Source organism: Polyodon spathula, chromosome 15 (genome assembly GCF_017654505.1).
Source record: "Polyodon spathula isolate WHYD16114869_AA chromosome 15, ASM1765450v1, whole genome shotgun sequence".
Classification (NCBI taxonomy): domain Eukaryota; kingdom Metazoa; phylum Chordata; class Actinopteri; order Acipenseriformes; family Polyodontidae; genus Polyodon; species Polyodon spathula.
Window position 1 is genome coordinate 15,904,233 of NC_054548.1, and position 20,156 is coordinate 15,924,388.

The 20,156-nt window shown below is 36.1% G+C and overlaps 1 protein-coding gene across 3 annotated transcripts; it reads left to right on the plus strand.

Moving 5' to 3' along the window:
* The first annotated feature begins 1,401 nt into the window (after positions 1–1,401).
* On the plus strand, positions 1,402–19,430 carry LOC121327476 (epidermal growth factor-like protein 6). 3 transcript variants are annotated; one of them, XM_041271547.1, is made up of 13 exons: positions 1,402–1,733; positions 5,181–5,287; positions 5,919–6,011; positions 6,355–6,474; positions 7,458–7,577; positions 8,400–8,534; positions 9,102–9,224; positions 9,633–9,695; positions 12,326–12,622; positions 16,155–16,232; positions 17,119–17,214; positions 17,624–17,886; positions 18,457–19,430. In XM_041271547.1, exons 1-13 carry the CDS (start codon positions 1,657–1,659, stop codon positions 18,562–18,564), a joined length of 1,680 nt encoding a protein of 559 aa, XP_041127481.1. In that variant the 5' UTR covers positions 1,402–1,656; the 3' UTR covers positions 18,565–19,430. The 3 variants fall into 3 exon arrangements, with proteins under 3 accessions (XP_041127481.1, XP_041127483.1, XP_041127482.1); XM_041271549.1 differs by lacking the exon at positions 7,458–7,577; XM_041271548.1 differs by lacking the exon at positions 9,633–9,695 and having other exon boundaries at positions 1,403–1,733.
* Positions 19,431–20,156: the final 726 nt, after the last annotated feature.

Below are 20,156 nucleotides of genomic sequence, written 5' to 3' on the forward strand. Positions count from 1 at the left end.
CCTGCTGGAAGCTGAACTAATTTTAATGGAGTGCCAAGCCTCCACATTTTGATCGTATTCCAAAAAATTGTTGGTAAAGGAGAAAATAATCTCTGTGGACTTTTGTGTGCTTAAAGTTATTGTATTGAAACACATGTAACACTGAACTATTATGACTTTTTTTCTCCCTTTATTTTCAAATTTAATAATCAACAATAATTTTATTATTTTTCTCTCAATTTGGCATATGCAATTATTTTTAGGCTCAGCTCACCTCTACCACCCCTGCACTGACTTGGGAGCGACGAAGCGTGTGCTATCCGCCGACCACTTTTTTTCACACTGCAGACTCACTGTGCAGCCACCTCAGAGCTACAGTGTTGGAGGACAACACAGATCTGGGCAGCTTACAGGCGCCTGGCCAGACTACAAGGGTCGCTGGTTCGCGGTGATCCGAGGACACCCTGGACCTAAGCCCCCCTCCCTGGGCAGCACTCAGCCAATTGTGCGCTGCCACCTGGGAGATCCTGTCAATAGAATAACCTGGAGTCGAACCGGTGACCTCCAGGCTATAAGGTGCAGACTGCACTCCACGTGCCTTTACCAGATGCGCCACTTGGGAGCAGTGATATGATTTATAACTATTAGACTTTTTTGTTTGTTTCTTCTATGACATAAGGAATTTGTATTAATGTAAAATAAATGTACAGTATATGGATAATGTTTTAAACTAATTAATGAGGGCTGTTATCAAATCGAAATTCTTCTGGGTCAAAACATGTTACGGTGTCAGTCAAAAGGGGAAGCATCTAGAAGCCAGTGAAAGGGTGTGAAATTTCACGCTCCAGGTGAAATGACCCTCTAAGTGTAATACAGTTTAAAAGCATAGCCTGCAAATAGATTTCTTTAACCTTGCATACACCAGAGATATCAGATTCACAGAGCCACACACTGGTTTGTCAGAACAGTAGTGGGACTGGCATATGTGCAAATCATGAAAATGCTTTCTTAAAGAGTAAGTAGCTCTTTTCAAAATGTCCGCTTTAGTGTAAGGATTATTGCCCACATTGTCAGACAGATAACACAACAATAATGATCCATGATGTGGCATGGAAAAGAAAAGCCAGAGCACTTGTTCTGTTTTAAAATAATTTTTAAATCGCTTAAAATTACAGGTATATTATTTAAACAGTTGTAGCAACACATGGAGATGTAGAATGTCATATGTTTTATCCTAGCCAGCATGCAGCAAGGAGCACTCAATCAATCATGTTTTTGTGTTCGGTTTCTTGCAGTTCGGGGCCCCTGGGCAGTGACCCCCTCCTACTCCCTTGTGTCATTTATTGTAATGATAGCCCACATCGAGAGAGAGAGAGAGAGAGAGAGAGAGAGAGAGAGAGAGAGAGAGAGAGAGAAAGAGCGCTACATCTGGGATACCACTCGTAGTCCTCAGAGAGGGGGAAGTAACTTAACAAAGAACTCTGAGAGTGCAGCAGACTGGTTGGTCTGCTGGAGAATCCTGGGCTAAGTTAACTTGTTTAGTCATTCCTGCAGAGCTCATGGAGTGATAGAAAAAACAGGTGGGACAGGGGGAAAATAAGTGAATTAACTGCTCAAGTTCCAGCTGCATATGCTTAGGTTCCTCACAGGAATTTGTGGTGTAAAAGAGCACACAACATGGTGCAGATCATCACCTGGATGAGTTTACTTTCCTTTTTTCTGTATGTCTTCAGTGGGAAAGCTGAAATGTACAGGTAAGTAACATAGAATGAATAAGGAGCATGCATAATTGACACATTTTAGCAAGGAATGCATTATATTGTAGAACCTACAGACTAATGAGTGAATTATTTATTTACATAGATTTTTATAATTATTACATTTTATTCACTTTCTTCATTTTTTATTTTAATTTCACATTTTCAAAAGAGAGACCACAAGCACAAACATAGCTAAATTCCAGGCATCATTCAGTGGGAGCATCGGTTCTACCTGAACAAGGAGTAATAGGATATTTAGCTTGTTTATCTGATTTAGAGAGAGCTTGTTGTGCTTTTGAGTTTGCTATTTGCAATATATTTTTAAAGCATGTGCTCAAGTCTTTAATTAATTTCGGTCTGTTGCAACTCTACTTTTCCAAACTGAGAAATCTACAGAATGCCTCTTAACAGTCCATTCATTGTATTACTTGGTTGTTTGGTTCTAGTTTTGTAAAATGAACAGGTGTCAATTAAAAACTGGAGTCAACATTTTGAAAATATGTCTGTAGTGATGTGTCTGCTAAAAATGGAGTAGCAACTGTTTGTAATCGGAAGGGCACCTGTCACCCTTAACACCCACTTCCTGGTGTCCATTCTGGTTTATTTGGATTAGCTTGGTTGGTATTTGATTTCATTGGGCAGCAAAGAGTCTCCAAGTTATTTTAGGAAGCAGTCAGTGTGTTGTTAAAATGAAAAACATCTGTAGAACTGAATGAGCTTCACATACTAGAATAGAGATTAAGTTGGTTCTACAGTACGTCTTGGACAAGAGCTTTCAAAGATTTGCACTCAGAAAGTACACTAAATTTTGGGGATTATTGGACAACGGGATAGGATCTTAACATTTTTAGCAGCATTCCTCTAGGAATGATCACCTTCATGTACCGTTTTAAGAGTAATTTCATAACTCCAGAGAACATTTTTAATGTCTGCACCTACTTATACATTTCTTAATGTTGGAATTAACAGCATTATTATTGTCATAGTCATATATATCTCAAAAAGCTAATATTGTTAACATTAATGATCAGTATAAATAATAAATGGTATTAATTCCAACATTAACAACTGTTTAAGTACTTTTAGAGAAATGTTGTTTTTATGTTTAATTTATAAAATAAAGATGCAATTTCAGATTAGATTACTCGAGTGCAGCACCATATCATTCTTAAACCAGAGTTAATTATCGAATTGTACCTGTTATACCGTTGTGAGGCATCCCAGCAGTAGCAAGGCTGACAATGGCACCGCTGGTAGCGACAATGGGGGCAGTGGCACGGGGCACTTCAGCAGCAAAAATGCTGTTGGTAGCAGCGATGGCAGCGGAAATGCTGTCAGTGGCGCTGGGCATTCTGATAGTGGCAACGCTGGCAGTGGCAATGCTGGCAGTGGCAATGCTGACAGCAGCGCGGGGCATTCTGGCAGTGGCGGCGGCGCTGGGCATCTCTTCTTGGAGGGGTGGTTCCGCAAAAAGTGCCCCCTCTCTTCGCATACATGATACTCCCGTATCATTATGAAAAGCTGTTTGACAGAAATAATTTTAGCTATCCCACCTGCTCTCCCTTTTTGTTGCTGGAGATGGCATAGGCTCCTTTTCTCTCTTTCTGGGACAGACACTCCTCCCCTTTTTTCTCTCTGGGGCAGGTGGCTGTCTCTGAGTCTCAGGACCGCTATCCCACCCTGACACCATAGTAGTGCAGGCAATGAGGCTTGGAGACCAGAATGCTGCAGTTTATGCGCATTTTAATCATACAAAAATAATAAACAACCACAGCACCACACCATACCTTCCCCATCACTCATTCTAACACCTGTGATCACCCATTTTATAAACTCAAGTGTTTTTGCAGGTAGGAATTTAACCCCCTCCTTGCCACCCAATATTCTCCACACACACACACACACACACACACACCTGTGCACAGGCAGGACTTTAACCCTGCCACACTGCCAGACCATCTAATTTAGATTTTTGAAAAATGCAAAAAGATGATGTGGCGGTGTGGCAGGGTAGAAGACATAGTGTGTGGGTGTGGGTATGTGGGGGGAATATTGGGTGGCAGGGAGGGGGTTAAATTCCTCAATTAGAAAAGACATGGAAATGTGGCTGAAGCCGTAAATTGACACAGGTGTATAAAAAGAGTGATAACGGGTGTTAGAATTAGTGATGGTGATGGTACTCTGTGGTCCTGTTGTTGTTAGTTGTTTTTGTATTGCGTATGATTAAAATGTGCATGAGATATAAGGATATAAGGATTTCCAGTATGTAATTTTTCAACCACTTCTGTTGATCTGAATCATCCATCACTTGGTCATGCTTTTTTTCTACTGTATGTGCATCAAATAAACTAGGCATGATTGAGTTTATAGTACATCTACCACTGATACAAGTGTGAATCTGTAATTGTAACCCAGACTTTATTAGCCTTGATGTAGCCTGGAGTGTTCTAAGTGTCAGTGCTTGTATCAATTACAACATTCAAAGGATGTTTTAAAACCTTTGATGATGACTTTTTACTTATTTGGACAGGTGAAATAGGAGCCATGAACATCTTAAACAACTGCGGCCATGATAAAGATAAAAATACTGCTCTACAGTGGTTTTGTGGTGTTGTGGGTTCCAGTGGACTCTTCATGTCCGGTTCAGACAGTTCTTAATTACTTAATTAAATAGCCCTAAACCTTGTTTCGTTATAAAGTATAGCTTTGGCACAGCAAATCGCTTTAAGTTAATTCAGGCCACAGACTTAACTACACCTTTTATTGGACTTAAAATATTAGTTAACAGTCTGACATGTTTCTGGAAAGACCATTGTGTAGCTGCTAGGATTCAACAGTTCAGTTGCTGCTCGGAATCCAATGACAAAACATTCCACCTGTAAGCCTTTGACTTAAACTTTTTTTTTTTTTTTTCCCTAAATTCAATATTTGTAGTAAGTGGTGAGATTCTTTAAAAAAAAAAAAAATTTCAATCTATTCATTTCTCTTTAAATTCTGAATTCTATATACAGTTTGACTGTTTTTTTAAATGTAACAAAATCCTAAGCCTTTATCAAGCAAACATCATTTAGTTGGTTAAAAAAAACTAAACTACACAAAATATAATATTAAGCCTCTGTTTACACAATACCTGTTCTCTGTGAGGAAGGCATTTAGCACGGGAATATTATTTTACAAAAACAGCAGCTTACTAGTGAAGTGTTTGTTGACATTTTGGAGAACAGAAATAACACATCATGTTGCTGGTGTTGTGTTGATATATTGATTATATATATATATATTATATAATAATTATATATATATATAGATATATAATATATATATATATGGGTCTTTCTTGTGAGTCAGAGAATAAAGTTCAGTAACTACGGTTAATAAGTAAATAAGCTGCTGAATGTGCAGTATGATTCAATTAAAGGATTTCTTTATTGACTCTGTTAGGGGCTACAGACAAATAGCCTCAGGTAACCAACCTGGAATGTGTCGCTATGGAGTCAGGTGGGAGTGCTGCTATGGCTGGAGGAAGAACAGCAAAGGCCACTGTGAAGGTAGAACTGCAATAATATACCATTTCAATCTGATTGACTGTTTATCTATCTTTTTTTTTTTTTTTTTTTATAAAATATGATATCAATACAGAATTATTTAATTGTTGGAAGAAAGAACTCAAAGTAATTCCTTAAATCTTACCCATGTTGCACATCCATTAGCTACATCAGTCTCAAATATGCAGAATAGCAAACGCATATTTTCATTTTAAAACAGTAATACACTAAGCACTCTGTTTGCTTGCCTTGTCTTCATATATATATATATATATTGCACATTTCAAAGGCAGCTTGGGGGCACAAAGGCAGCTCTGGGGTTGGGGCTGCAATATGTTTCTGGCTGTAAGCCTGTGGTGATGAGAGTGATATAAATGTAGTAGCAAGACTCTTGGTGTGCAATATACATGTATATTTATACTCAGATATAAATTACCAGGTTACAGCAAAAAAAAAAAAAATGTAATGGCAGTGCTTACTCTTACTCTTTGTGAAGGAAACCTATAGCTGGAATATGTTAGCATGAGTGTGTGGTCCAGGCATGAGCTGTCCTTCAACGTTTACATACAGCTGTCAATGAGAGACATTTCCCGGGTTGACAGTTAGTTGTCTGCACTGCATTCTGTTTTATCAGCTTTCTGTGAACATGGCTGCAAGCATGGGGAATGCGTCAGCCCCAACAAATGCAAATGCCTCCCTGGATTTACTGGAAAAACATGCAATCAAGGTAAATATGCTTCTGCCTGTTGAAGAACTGAACCTGGTATATTAAAATGCACACTCTGGAATTAAACCTCTCTTCTTAAGTAGCAGGAGGGCCATTTGTTTGCCCACACAAACTCCTTCCCACACTCCCAAATCTTTTCATTATAACTTACCATTAGTCTTAATCATGTAGGTATTAAAATGGATACAAAAAGTAATGATTTTTGCAGTATAATGAGTACAAGATCACTCAGTGAGCATAGCAACAAACTGAAAAAGACATCTAGTAATTTTTACCTTTGATTTGCCTTTTTTGTGAAACGCATACTCAGGTAATAAAACTGCAGACCTGTTTATTCCAACAGATCTCAATGAATGTGGGCTGAAGCCTCGTCCCTGTGAGCACAGATGCATGAACACCCATGGCAGCTACAAGTGCTACTGCCTCAATGGTTACATGCTGATGGTCGATGGTTCATGTGCCAGTAAGTGTGTCTGTGATATTTTAGTGTGCAGCAAAACCAAGGATTTGAAGCCCTGCAAGATCCTATCCCCAAATAATTTTACTTAAAGGAGGCAGCAACAGACCTGAAAGTTGCTGTCGCTAACAAAATAACTTCTTAAGTCATATTTGTTGTGCATTTCATTGACATCCAATGTCAGACGGTTTAGCAAGGGGCTACTCCTGTATCATTATGAAAAGCTGTTTGACAGAAAGAATTTTTTTTATTTGGGGGTGAAGATGGGGGCTCCACTATAGAATCTGATAGGATTAAACTGCCTATATATATATATATATATATATATATATATATATATATATATATATATATATATATATATATATAATATCTATAAATATCATATATATCTAGATAGATAGGATATATATTTTACTATAAAATTACAATAATATCAGTATAAATTTTAAATGTTATCAGCACCTTGTAATATTTTAACTGTATATATAGGTATATATATATATATATATATATATATATATATATATATATAATATATAATATATATATATAAATATATATATATATAGCTGTTGGTTCAGCATAAGGGTATTTTTTTATATTTTGTCTTTTCCATGTACACACAAATGCTTCACATGTGCTATTATAGGCTTGTATGCTGCAGTAATTTATATATAAATAGCAGTACCATAACTCAATAGGGGGACTTTTTCTAATGGGTTATAAACGTTCCCAATACATTGATTAGGTTTATTGTTAACACCAACAAAGCTATAATCTTAAACCTTGACTTATTTGTATCTATTATGGAAATTAGAAAGAGCTAAATATATTTGAATTTTGCTATACCTCGTAAACAAACACACAAAGCAATTCAAATGAAAAGAGAAAAGTAATTCAGTTTTGTAATGTGGGAGCCTTTCTGGATGGAGATACCACTACAGAGACCAAACAAATGAGTCTGTGTTGATTGCTGTGCTGTGCAGATTCCAGGACATGCTCCATGACACATTGTCAGTATGGCTGTGAGGAAGTGAAAGGAGAAGTGCGTTGTCTGTGTCCTTCCACAGGCCTGCAGCTGGGGCCAGATGGGAGAACCTGCACTGGTGTGTAACACTTACTCTTATCACTTTCTTCCACTATTCTGTAACTGTTTTATTACTTAGGAATACATTTTGAAATAATTGAGGAAAAGTTGTAATGTTTTACAGTGGTTCCGCTTCTAGTTTCCACTGCTAATGCAATCTACCACACATATATATATATACACACACACACATACATACATACACACACACACACACACACACACACACACACATATATATATATAATGTTTGGTTGCTAGAACCATGTAGCTTTCCCATCCAAAGGGCTTCTCTGATATTACATTATAAGAGACAGGGTCAACTGCACATATTAGAAATTAATAACGATACATTTCAACCTTGCTTTTCAGTCATGACAGTCACCTCAACCTTTTTACATTAGCACCTCAACCTTTTTACATTATAGCTAACCATAATGGATGGTAGGAAATGAGGTTGGGTTTTTATGTATTTATTTATTTTTTAAGTAGGCAATATAAATAGAATAACAATCTGTAGCCTCAAAGAGGTATTTTGCATTGACTCTCTTCCTTCTAGTCCTGGGAGTCTTGGGGCCCAATAGGGAATTTATAATAGAGGTTTTAGGGCAAGGGTAGCAGGTGAGAGCTTTTAGATTTATGAAGGCAAGTCTGTTGCAGAAAACCAATATGCATATTCTTAATCTTCCACAGGACAAAGATTTCAAATCATTGCTTTTTATTAAAAAGATTTATAGGAACAAACTAATCCCTGGAACGGTATTAAGGTGCATCTAGTATAGGACTGGAATACTGTATTTATAACCTCAATATAATTTGGCTCTTCTTTTTTTTGTAACAGATGTCGACGAATGTTCAGCAGGCAAAGCTGTTTGCCCTTTTAACAGAAGATGCGTGAACACATTCGGGAGCTACTACTGCAAGTGCCAGATTGGTTATGACCTTAAATATGTTGATGGCAAATATGATTGTGTAGGTAAGGTTTATGTGCATGGTTGTCTATGAAGATACTGCTGAAACCAGTATTGCTTGTATGTTCTTTCATTTCTATACTACACATACACGTCCAATTCTTTCCCGCTGTAAATATATTGTAATATCTGAGTCATGGTTTAGAGAGAGTGTGAGGAGCAGCATTGTGAGAGGCACAGCTGTTGTAGACCTATACAGGTAAGAAGTTAAAATCTCAATGACTGCTTGGCTCTTATGTGCATTTAGTAAGATATTAGCTTGGAGAGTACATGGTCACTGGTTGGCACTGATGATAAGTTTATAAGCAATTATTGGATTTTTAAATTTTTTTTAGAACTAATGCCGAATTGGATTGTAGTTTTCACCTGTCTTGATCTTATTTCTCATTTAACACGGAAAATAAAACAATCAGAGATAACTAACTGCCTTATCAAAACATAAAATTACACTTTTTTATTGTATTAGCAAAGGCTTTTTGGATTACTGATCAAAAAAGATACCTTAAAAAAAAAAAAAAAAAGCTGACTAAAGAATAAATGAACAAATTACAAAACATTGTTTTGTTTTCTAGACACTGATGAATGTGCCACCAGCACCCACAAGTGCAGCGTCAACGCCAAGTGCCTGAATACCCAGGGATCATATAAGTGTAAATGCAAACACGGCTTCAGGGGTAGTGGATTTGATTGCTCTGGTAAGTGAACACAAGAGTTACAGTTCTATATAATAAGAGAAATAATTCATACTTCATGGACAGTTTCAATTTTTTTTATCTTAATAAATGCCTATTTTGAAGCAAGTGAGGAGATATATGTATTTGAACAGTATAAAACAACCATTATTTCTTCACTTATAGCAGCTCTATTATTTCCTATGATAAATGGGTAACTGCCTATAAAATAAATACTATTACCACACAAAATAAAGTGTTAATGAAAAATGTAACCAAGAAATATCGAAAAAAGAAACCCACCCTGAGCAGTGGGAATTGTCAAGGTGCCTGCCACAGGAAATCACTCTACACATAGAGATTTTCTTGTCCAATCACCTTTCATGGCATGTGCATCGTCTTAGTAAAGGAAGATAACTTTCTGTTTTATAGTCAAACCTTTTTTCCAAAACTCATGGGATGGAGCAAAGGGCAGTGGTGATGAGTTCCTCAATGGTGAGACTGTTTCGATTAAAGTCTTTATGCACACAATGCCTCCTCATCCCTCCTCCTGTCTACCCTGCCTTGAGTGCTAGTGTGCAGTGTTCATGCTACCCCAACCCCCTCCCTGAGTCTACTGTGTGGCGATGTATCCTGTGTAGGATCTATTATGCTTTATTAGAAATAGCACTCATAGTACATTACCTAACCAGCATGTGGCTCCTGTCACACCCAGCTCTTTGGAATGTTTGATATATAGATTATTCTTTCTTGCTATGTTTTTCCCGAAATACCATAGATGTATGTGTGTGTGTGCATGTGCGTGTGTGTGTGCGTGTGTGTGTGTGTGTGTGTGTGCTTCTTTTGTTAGAAGGTGCAGCAATTAAGGCCTTGTTTGCTAACGTCTTAGTCAAATTTGCTCCTTCAGTCAATAGCTCAAACAAGGCAAAAACTGTAAATTTACATTGCAATACTGTATTATTAAAGGTTTTTTTTTTTAAATAAATGTATTCTAAAATAAAGACGACCAAACTCTCAATTTACCCAGATTTTTATTTTATTTTGTATATTTACTGTATCATAAAATATTTTGAAACATCTGGTTTCTTAATTAGTCTTTGGGGAACTTTATTTTCCATTTACTGTTTGACTACAGTTGATATCCCATGTGAAAATAAACACGTAGACAACATACTAATAATTGGTTTTGGAGTATTGGGGGCATAGTATTGTTAACTCCAATCTGTAATTTGATCCTGTTTTTGAAAGGAGAAAGCACCTGTTCATTTGACAAAACTTGAAGCAAACAATAAGGTTTCTTGACCACTCAAGCTGTACACACTTTTGAAATAGACCCCTTGGGGGTCATGTAGTTTCAATGAAAGATTGCATAACTTTACAGGAGAAAAGCCAGATGTTCTGTTGAGCTCTCAAGACCTCAAAAGCCTCATCTGCAGGTATAACTGGAATTAAAATAAACAGGTGTTATTGTTAACATTTGCTTAACAGTGGAATCAATTCTTATTGGTTTAGTTTGTGCAATGAATTGCATTTGCATGTTTGAAACACTAAGTAATTATCAATTCTGTTTTTTGTTTTGTTTCTTTGGGGGGGTGGGTTGGTTTGTGAAAATGAGACAAATACTACAAATAAAACTTTGTTTCTTATTGTCAAATGATTGTAAGTAACAGTTTGTTCGCACCCAAATATCTGTACAGGCTTATGTTAATAGAGGGTATTTCATTATAGGTAACTTGCAATGGCAACAGGAAACAAGCACTTAAACTTTGAGACATACGTGTATTGTTAAAAAATAGTGACTTGTAACTTGTTTGCCTTGGGAGAGCAGAATGGAATATCCATGTTTGAAGCTGGTAACACTTTCTGTAATTACACATGTCATCATGTACTGTTACGATGCAGTTATTATGCAGTATTGTAAATGGTGTAATTACTGTGTCATCATTGGCACGTAAAATAAAGTAATATAACATTGCATAATAAGATTGACTTAGGAAAATATGGGGATTCTCACACACGAAGTAAATAAGAAGCTGTTTGCACATTTTATGAAGGCAACTGCAGTTTTGCTGTTTAGTTTATTGCTGGATAACCAGCTTTAAGTTTTGCTTCCAAACTAAATGGTTCGCTACCACCCTTGCTTTGTCATTGTGTAAGAGCAAGTTACATTATTCTATTAAAATCTTTGCTTAAACATTTTACAAGCACATAACATTGCATTGGTGATGTAACACTTTGTCGCAGTGATGAAGTATAGATTTCAGACAGAATATGCAAAACCTGCAGCAGCTGGAGTGTGTTGGCAGTTTCAGAAAACGTGCTGCCAAATCACAATTGCTTGCAAATAAGTACATATGACAAAATAATGATTTCTAAAATGTGTTTATACTCACTGTCATCAATGTAGTCTGAACCAGACTCCCATAAAAACAGCTCATGTATTGCAGGCCCCTGCATCTGTTTAAAACCTGTCTGCTTTTTACTTGATATGCTGATACATCCATATATGCCAACAGTCCCTATATGGCCAGCCATATTGCAGAAGTGTATTGTTTCTTCACTGCCGCTGCAATATGATATGATGTGTATGATTTTGAGTAAACTGTGGGAGCCAATGGAGCGTGAAGGACTGGAGTTAGCCACACCCGACATTTTCAAACAGCATTCGTTGATCAGGGAACACGTGGTGTTGAAGGTTCTGAGATATAAAGTAAATAGTCGGGTCCAGCAAATACAAATGGCAAAAAAAAAAGCAAAATAAATAAACAAAGCGCTCGTGTAACAATATCAAAAATATGCATTTATGATAATGAGTGATTGTGTGTATCTGTGTTTTACACATACCTCCCATGTGGGTGTCCCACTAAAAAGTTTCCAAATGTTGGCAAGTATATACGTCTAACGAGATTATAACTTTCTTATACGAGATCAATCCATGACCAGAGAGTCTGTTTATTTTTAAAAAAGCAATTATAAACATTATCTGTGCTATCTTTAAATGTGAAACATATACATCATTGATTATGAAGGAAACTTTTTTTTTTTTTTTTTTTAAACAGGATGGGTTGTTTCGGTGTTAAGCACAAAACAAAGTGTCAGTGTCACCCTGTGTTTTACACTTGCAGCTGTTCCAGACAACTCATTCAATGACAGTCCAAGGATACTAGGCAGTGGCAAGGATTCAATTAACAAGCTGCTGATTAACAAAGGCAGTAAACTTGGCAGTGAAGAGATCCGGAACGTCATCCCTGAGCCGAAGGTCACTTTTCCTCCACAAATTCCACAGCAGCCATTTGACTATGAGGATGGGGTTTACATTGGCGGGGCTATTGATGAGGATGTGGAAGATAACGGTGAGGACAACGATGACCTTGAGAACCAGATTGAAAGCAAGGAGATCAGTACCAGAGGAGATGTGTTCAGTAAGTTCCTCTTCCTTTTAATACGCCCATGTTGGTCTTTTCTTGTTTCCATACAGCAGTAGGACTCACACTGTCTTCTGGAGAAGAAATAATATTATATGTGTATCAAAGACATGTATAGTTTTTAGCAGTGCAATTTACAAATGCATTTTCTCCAAAACTATTTCTGCCAAAATTAACAATGAATCACATAAAAAAAAACATGTGTTTCTACAAATGACTTCTACCTGTAGAACATGGCAGTCCACAATATGAATTCTTAAGAGCATCTGTTTCCTGCCTTTTTTGGGTCACTTTAGCCACGAATAGTTTCTGAAACTAACTGACATCTGTCCTCGATCATTTTTGAGCAATAAGCTTAACAAAGCCCTTTGTTTCTGGAGGGATACCTGACCTTGATATTTTGTTCTCTATTAAGTCCTGATATATTTAAAGAACTTTAAGACCTAAACAATCAAGAATGTCACGACAAAATGTGAAAGTGGCTTGAGTGCCTTCTTTATTTAATGCCAAGCCGCCTTAAAATTTGACAACATTCAAATTAACACTATCTTATATTTTAATAGCTGTAAATGACTATGTATGAACCCCACTGAAACATCCAGATTGCAAGGTACTGTATGATGGATGGTGGATACTGGTATTTTTCTGGCAGTTTGTAACAGATATAATGTTTGTTTTGGAACAACTCTTTACGTTCCAAATAATTGCCCTCAGTAGGTGCTTGCTAACCTTCACAGGTGTCTCGGATCATAGCTTATTGTGCATAGTCACGGTCTTTCCCAATCACAGACCACACATTTCACTACAGATATTGGGAAACTGACCATCTTGGCTGAGCTACAAAGAAAATGTGATCATAGTTGTAACTAAATCTGAAAACAATTTACTCCAAGTGTTAAAGAGTTTTAGTATCAATCTTATTTTTAATTGGCTTTGAGCTGGTGTTTTATTTTTCTAGAATGGTACAAGTTAAGATTTGGGTTTTTACCTCGGTTAGGGTCAGCCTTATAGACATTGGGATCTTTTAAGAGGCAACTAGACAAACATTTTCAGATCAATTAGCTACTAGGTACCAGACAAGCATAGATGGGCATAATTATTAGACAATACCAACCTTTTCACAAAAATGACCATATATATATATATATATATATATATATATATATATATATATATATATATATATATATTATATATATATATATCTCATAACTATTAAGACTATATATATTATGATATATAGATATATTATACCAACCATATGAGAATTATACCAACCAAGCGCTGACAGCATACTGCATCTGCAGCAACTATAGCAGCTTTAACTGCTGACTCCTCAGTGGTTAACTCACCCTTGGTTCCAGCAGCAGATTTAAGGAAACCCCAAGCGTGTTCTTTGACTATTCTGCTCTCGTCCTCCTAACTGTTAAAGCAATCAACTGAGTGACATTGCCTTGGGCTGACAGTGTTGACACAGTCACAAATCTGCTGCTAGATGTTTTACATTCTCCTTTGGCAAGCATGAAGTCACCTTTTTCAGTATGTATGTGACATATTTAGAATGACCTTCTTATCTGTGCCAACTAATTGAATACATACTATATCATATTAATTGGATATTGTGTAAAAATAAATATAAACACATTGAATACACATTTCAGGTCTCAAAGGTAGAAAATGTTGTTAGCCCTCAAAAGAAAGGTACTATAATTAGGTATAATTAAAGGTGTATACAGTAGCAAATGGATGATAATAACAGTGCTTACTGTATAATGATACTACCATACTACCCTGCTTATATATTGAACAGTTTAATGAACAACTGATCATAATTTGCCAAGAAGAGCTGGTAAAGCCAGAAGAGTCTCTAAGAAGATTGAACTAATATGTCAGTGTTTAGTGCATTTCTTTTTGTTTCTCCTTTCTATAAAAATATATATTGAACAAGAAAAAAAAAGAAACGCAATATTGCAATATGATTCAGAATTGATCTGTATAATCAATGTTAGATCATTGGGTTTAATGGAGTTTCTCTCCTGACTCTCAAGAGCTGCAAACAGTTATGTCTCTCATAACTAAACATACATTATTTCAAGAGTGAACTGTTGACCCTGTGTTTGTTAACTGAAAAATATTCAAGTTTACAGTACATCTTGGTTTTACATTTGACCCCAAGTACAACGCTGCACCACATAGCTAGCTTTGCAGATGGGGCAGTATTCCTTGACAAAGTAAATTAACCTTTGACATTCTGGCCTAAAGGCAGGAGAACTATTTACTTTGTGCCTGAGCCACCAAGACAGTTCAAAATCGTAAAAAGTAGAATGTGGGTATTTAACTGCATTTTAATATTGATAATGTTGCCGGTGGCATTCAATTAGTTTCCACTGAGGTAATTCCTTAACTTTCTGAAAAGTAGAGCCCACTTGCAAATAAATACATTTCAGTCCATCAGCGCAAAGCTATTCAAACTGCCAACAGTCACAAAACCTCACATATCAACAACTTTGGCAGCTGTTCACTCAGCGTACAAGGCTGTTCAGCTAATTGATGAAACACCCTGATAAGGGGATTCTCCTGGAGTGCATGTATCTAGTAGAGAAACAGTAACATGATTGCATTTGCCTGCAGTAGGATCATTATCATGGTTAGCCCAACAATGGGCTTAGGGATTAGTCTGTCTTTAAAACAAGTAGCAACAAGCCTCACACCATCCATCAGTAATTACTTGGTATTTCACTATAGGAACCACTCAGAAGCTGTGTGCGTGGCCCCAGGAGTCAGGTTTTCAAGCAGACATTATCGACAGGGAGGTATTCAAGGCTTCAAGTGTTTTATTACAACCCTCTGGAACAGCTGGCACACAAGGAAGGAAGTTCTGTCATCAGTATGAAAAATCACTAAAATATTCATCCTTGGCTAGCCTGGGTTCAATTAGCAAGTGCCTTAATATATCTGCCGCATTTGCTTGCGGACAAAAAGGAACATTTGTTTGAGCAACTTTTAAGTGTCTTAGCTAGCATTTCCACTGTTGATGTAGCAGGTTAAAAGACTGCTGCAAGCGCATGCTTGTAAAATTAGCAGACCTGAAGCTATCAAAAGAGTTGTCATTGAAGTCTTTTTTAAGAGGATACTTTCCTTGTTGTCTAGCAAAAGGTGCTTAGCATGTTAACAGAGTTTCTCAGGCTTGACAGACCCAAAATTACTAATAGTGAAAAAATAAATAAAAAAAAAAAAAAAAACTTTCACCTCTGGAGGGTTCAGATCTGTGCTAGGACATTGGGTGGTCTTAGACAATAGATCTAACGACAAAACCAACAGTTTGTTACAGCTAGGAATCGCACATTTTGAAGTCATATTTTGTATGTATAACATCTGTTTATCAGAATGTTTACAGATTTCTCTATTGCTATGACTTTTGGAAGATGTCTGCAAGGGTTGGAGGATGTCTGAAAAGGTTGAGGATACACTATTACCAATTAAACCATACATTCACAGAACATTCTTTCTTATTGTTCTCTTCTTATAGTCCCTGATGACTATGAGTCTGTTATTGGTCCCCTCACAATTGTGAAAGAAGCCCCAGCTTTGCTGTCAACACATGAAGGTACGTATGTATAGAGTATTAGCAGGGTTGCAAATCATTTTGAAAATTGATGCTGAACTATTTTGAAAGTTTAGTACCAGAGAGGCCACTGCTGCTAAACGATCAAACCTCACCCTAATCAAGCCCTCACCTTACAACTTCACACACAACACAAACCTTCTCTCCTGTGTACAGTATGTGAATGAGTATGGGTGAGTCATGTACAGATCCAAAGAGAAACATCATCTATGATTGTTAAGGAATAATAATAATAATAATAATAATAATAATAATAATAATAATAATAATAATAAATTATAACAGATAACCGTGGCACTTACAACGTTGCTGGCGCTACATGAGATACCCTAGCGCTAGAATCTAGCTCCAAAGGGCCAAATTTCCACCCCTAATTAGTTTTCTGTTGGATTACAAGATTACATAAATTGTTTTTTTTGGTTTGCCTATGTATTATTAAAAAAATCAAAATAACTGAACAAGTTTTTGTTCAAAAAGGTTCAAGAGCACAAATGTAATATGGAGCTCCTTTCAGGAAAGTTGGACAGGAACCACTAAAAACAAAAATTTAAAGAAGTTTTTAGCTTGCAAAATTTGATTCCCTTATATATATATATATATATATATATATATATATATATATATATATATATATATTAATATATATATATATATATACTATTATATATCAATCATTCAATAAGATGATAGTTAGTTTAGTTCATGGCATGTCACAGGTATCCACATACCAGTAATTTGAAACAAATAAAACAATAAACTATTAGAAATGTAACAAGGGTGCTCCATAGCTTATAAAATGTATGTTTAAAAACTCTCAGAGGATGTGGTGGAACGTCCTAACTTTAAATATTGTGACTGCCTTTTTCAGAGTTCATTATTGACTGCAGTTTTGAGCAAGGGGCTTGTGAATGGGTTCAAGACACAGAAGATGACTTTGACTGGAATGTTGCAGATCATGATAATGGTAAATAACACAGATTTTGGACAATGCAAACAGATACAATATGTGACTTAAGGGTTAATATTCTTAAATTGACCCATGCATTAAATAAACCACAGCAGATCAATGCAGATAGTCCTGTGAATTTGGTACTGTTAATATGATGGTAATGATCTGCAATGGAGTCTTCCTCCCTGGAAATATTCTTTGGAGTTTTAGTAGACTGGGCTACATTCTCAAAGCTTGCCATATCCTCATTAGTACGATTTTAAAGTTACCAAACCAGAAACAAACAACTCAGACATTTAATATAGAAACTTGTAAGTTTTCTATTTGTTTTAGAATTGTAGTAATTTCCTTTCAGAGGAAAAGCGATGTTGGCAGTCACACTACTTTACTGATACATTTCTTCCTACTGTTATGCATCCAATAGGATTAGGATATTACATGGCAGTTCCCGGGTTTGTTGGAGAACGGAAGGATGTCAGCCGCCTGAAACTTCTCCTTAATGACCCTGCACCAAATGATGAATTTTGTTTGACTTTCAACTACCGCTTGATTGGAGACAGGATGGGCAAACTTAGAGTGCTCCTCGATAACAACAGCTCTCCTATCTGGGAGCAGAACAGGAGCCGCGGAGATGGCTGGCAAACCGAACTAGTGACAGTATCCCAGGCTGAAAGAACACCTAAGAATGTAAGTACATATTCAAACTTTCTTACAGCAACTAATCATTCACATGTTGCCACTTACAGTTTTGAATTGTGTGGCTGCAGTATGTAGTCTATCGAAGATTAACCCTTAAACTCAAGATTACAGAGCTCCCCATTTCTGGCCACTTTATGAAATAAAGCCTGTCAACTGGATAACTATTTTATGAGTGCCATGTGTTATCTCTTTGTGCACAGAAAAGTCCACATAAGTTTGTGAGCTAACAACATAACTGTTAAAAAAAAGAAAAAAATCTGAACAGGGCTCGCCACCATTTAAATTATGGAAGGTGCATTTACACTTACAGGTTTGCAGAACTTTTACAGCATTCTCACTAATTCAACTCCCGAATCAAAAGTAATCTGCACAAATCTTAACAGCTTCTAAGTTTTAATCTTGAACAGAGATCTTGTGAGCATCCATTGTTTCCAAGAACTTATGTTTGATTTCACAATAGTTTCTGGTCAGAAATGAGAAACATATGCTTTGGATAATTAATCATATTAATATAGTTGACTTGTATTTAGTTTCTATTCTTCTGTGTTTTTCTTGCAGATTATCTTTGAAGCTGAGCGTGGGAAAGGCAGGGCAGGAGAGATTGGATTGGACAATGTTGTGTTGACGTCTGGTTCTTGTCAAGAAGATGATTCAGAAATGTTTTAAGCTATTATATACTGTAATTTACACAGGTGAAAAAAAATCAGGTTATCCTTTAGGAATTTATATACCTGAAGGGCAGAACCTTAATTTGAAGTTCTCAGTCTTAATGATATTACAGGTAATTAAAAAAAAACAACCTGTTTACATGTCTTTTTGTAAAAACATGATTGATTATGTATCACTACTCTACTGTATTTCTAGACCGAAGGGTATGGTTTCCATATTTTGCGCCATATATTATGCAGTGTAACACTATAGGATGGATGGGAGTAGTTTGTATCCGCTTTATTTAGGACTCTATGCAATGTTCCCATGACAGTTTGTTTGTCAGATATCAATACATCTTGATTTAAAAAAAAATAAAAAATTAACAAACTTTTATCTATCGCAATTAAAATCATTGTGCTACATTACTTGGCAAGTTATCATTACCAAGGTGTTCCGTGGAGCCATATTCTTAGAACATTTTGGTGTCAGTAATTGCTATGAACTTCTAGGCATTAACTGTCACACTAATGCCTATTGAATATAATTTTGAAACAATGTAGTTGTTGGTATTATACATACAGTAGTTCAGTGTTTATAATGCCTATTACTGTTCTCCAGTACTGTACCCTTTACTAAAACTGACAGTTTGATACAATATATTTACAAAAAAATAATCATATCATTGAATAATGATGTACTGGTTATTATGAACACAAAAATGTAGTACAAATAAGTACAGTATTTATCCAAAGTTGCCAAGCAAAGTCTATAAAATATCTCTAGGATCTGTTTGTCTTTAGTTTTATCTTAAAGATGTCATTCTTTGTCTAAGCACAACTCAATGGCTGTAAATTTTGCTTTCCTATAAATGTTTTCATGTGTTTGTTTCTAAGTGTGTTGTTTTCTTTCAAAATCATGATTCAAAATCATGCTACAAAATCATGATACTCCGTCCTTTGGATGAGACATAAAACCGAGGTCCCATTGTAGATGGTCTCTGTAGCAGCAGTTGTGGTTCACCCCCTAGCCTGTAACTCACTTTGGATAAAAGCATCTTTGGACAAATAGATGATTTGTTGGCCTTTGATTAACGTGTCATAACAGGTTAGATTGTAGGTTGCAAATGTAAAGATTGACAATCCTATTGACAATCCTTATTTGATATTGGAACATGACATTTACTTTTACAGGTCAGCATCATGGTGTCTTTGGCAGCTTATTACAGCTTTCATAATCATCATACTTGTAACAATGGCTGTTTTTGCATTGTATTGCAGAGTATCCTCCAAGTATTGTGTTAGTCATTCTGATTGTTTGTCTGTGTAAAAAATACTAATGGTAATTTTAGTTATACGTAACTCACGGATCATTATGTTATCTCAGGCCTGGGTGAATTTAAGTATTACTAAAAAAAAAACTCCAAACAAACCAAAAAAAAAACACTTAGTAAAATTATTTGTCGAACATTTCAACTAGAATCACTTCATTGTCTTCAAGACGTTAAGAAAGACTGTTAGCCTATATGGTTGTCAAATAATTTTACTACATTTCATACAGTAATACTAAATATTCTATCATTGTGTTTTATAGCTATGGGTCAATTAAAC

Excerpts from the sequence above, each read along its gene's own strand:
- LOC121327476 (XM_041271547.1), top strand. The coding sequence starts at position 1,657 with ATGGTGCAGATCATCACCTGGATGAGTTTACTTTCCTTTTTTCTGTAT. Across the intron at positions 7,578-8,399 it reads AGATGGGAGAACCTGCACTG|ATGTCGACGAATGTTCAGCA; the intron begins GTGTGTAACACT and ends TTTTTGTAACAG. Across the intron at positions 12,623-16,154 it reads TACCAGAGGAGATGTGTTCA|TCCCTGATGACTATGAGTCT; the intron begins GTAAGTTCCTCT and ends CTCTTCTTATAG.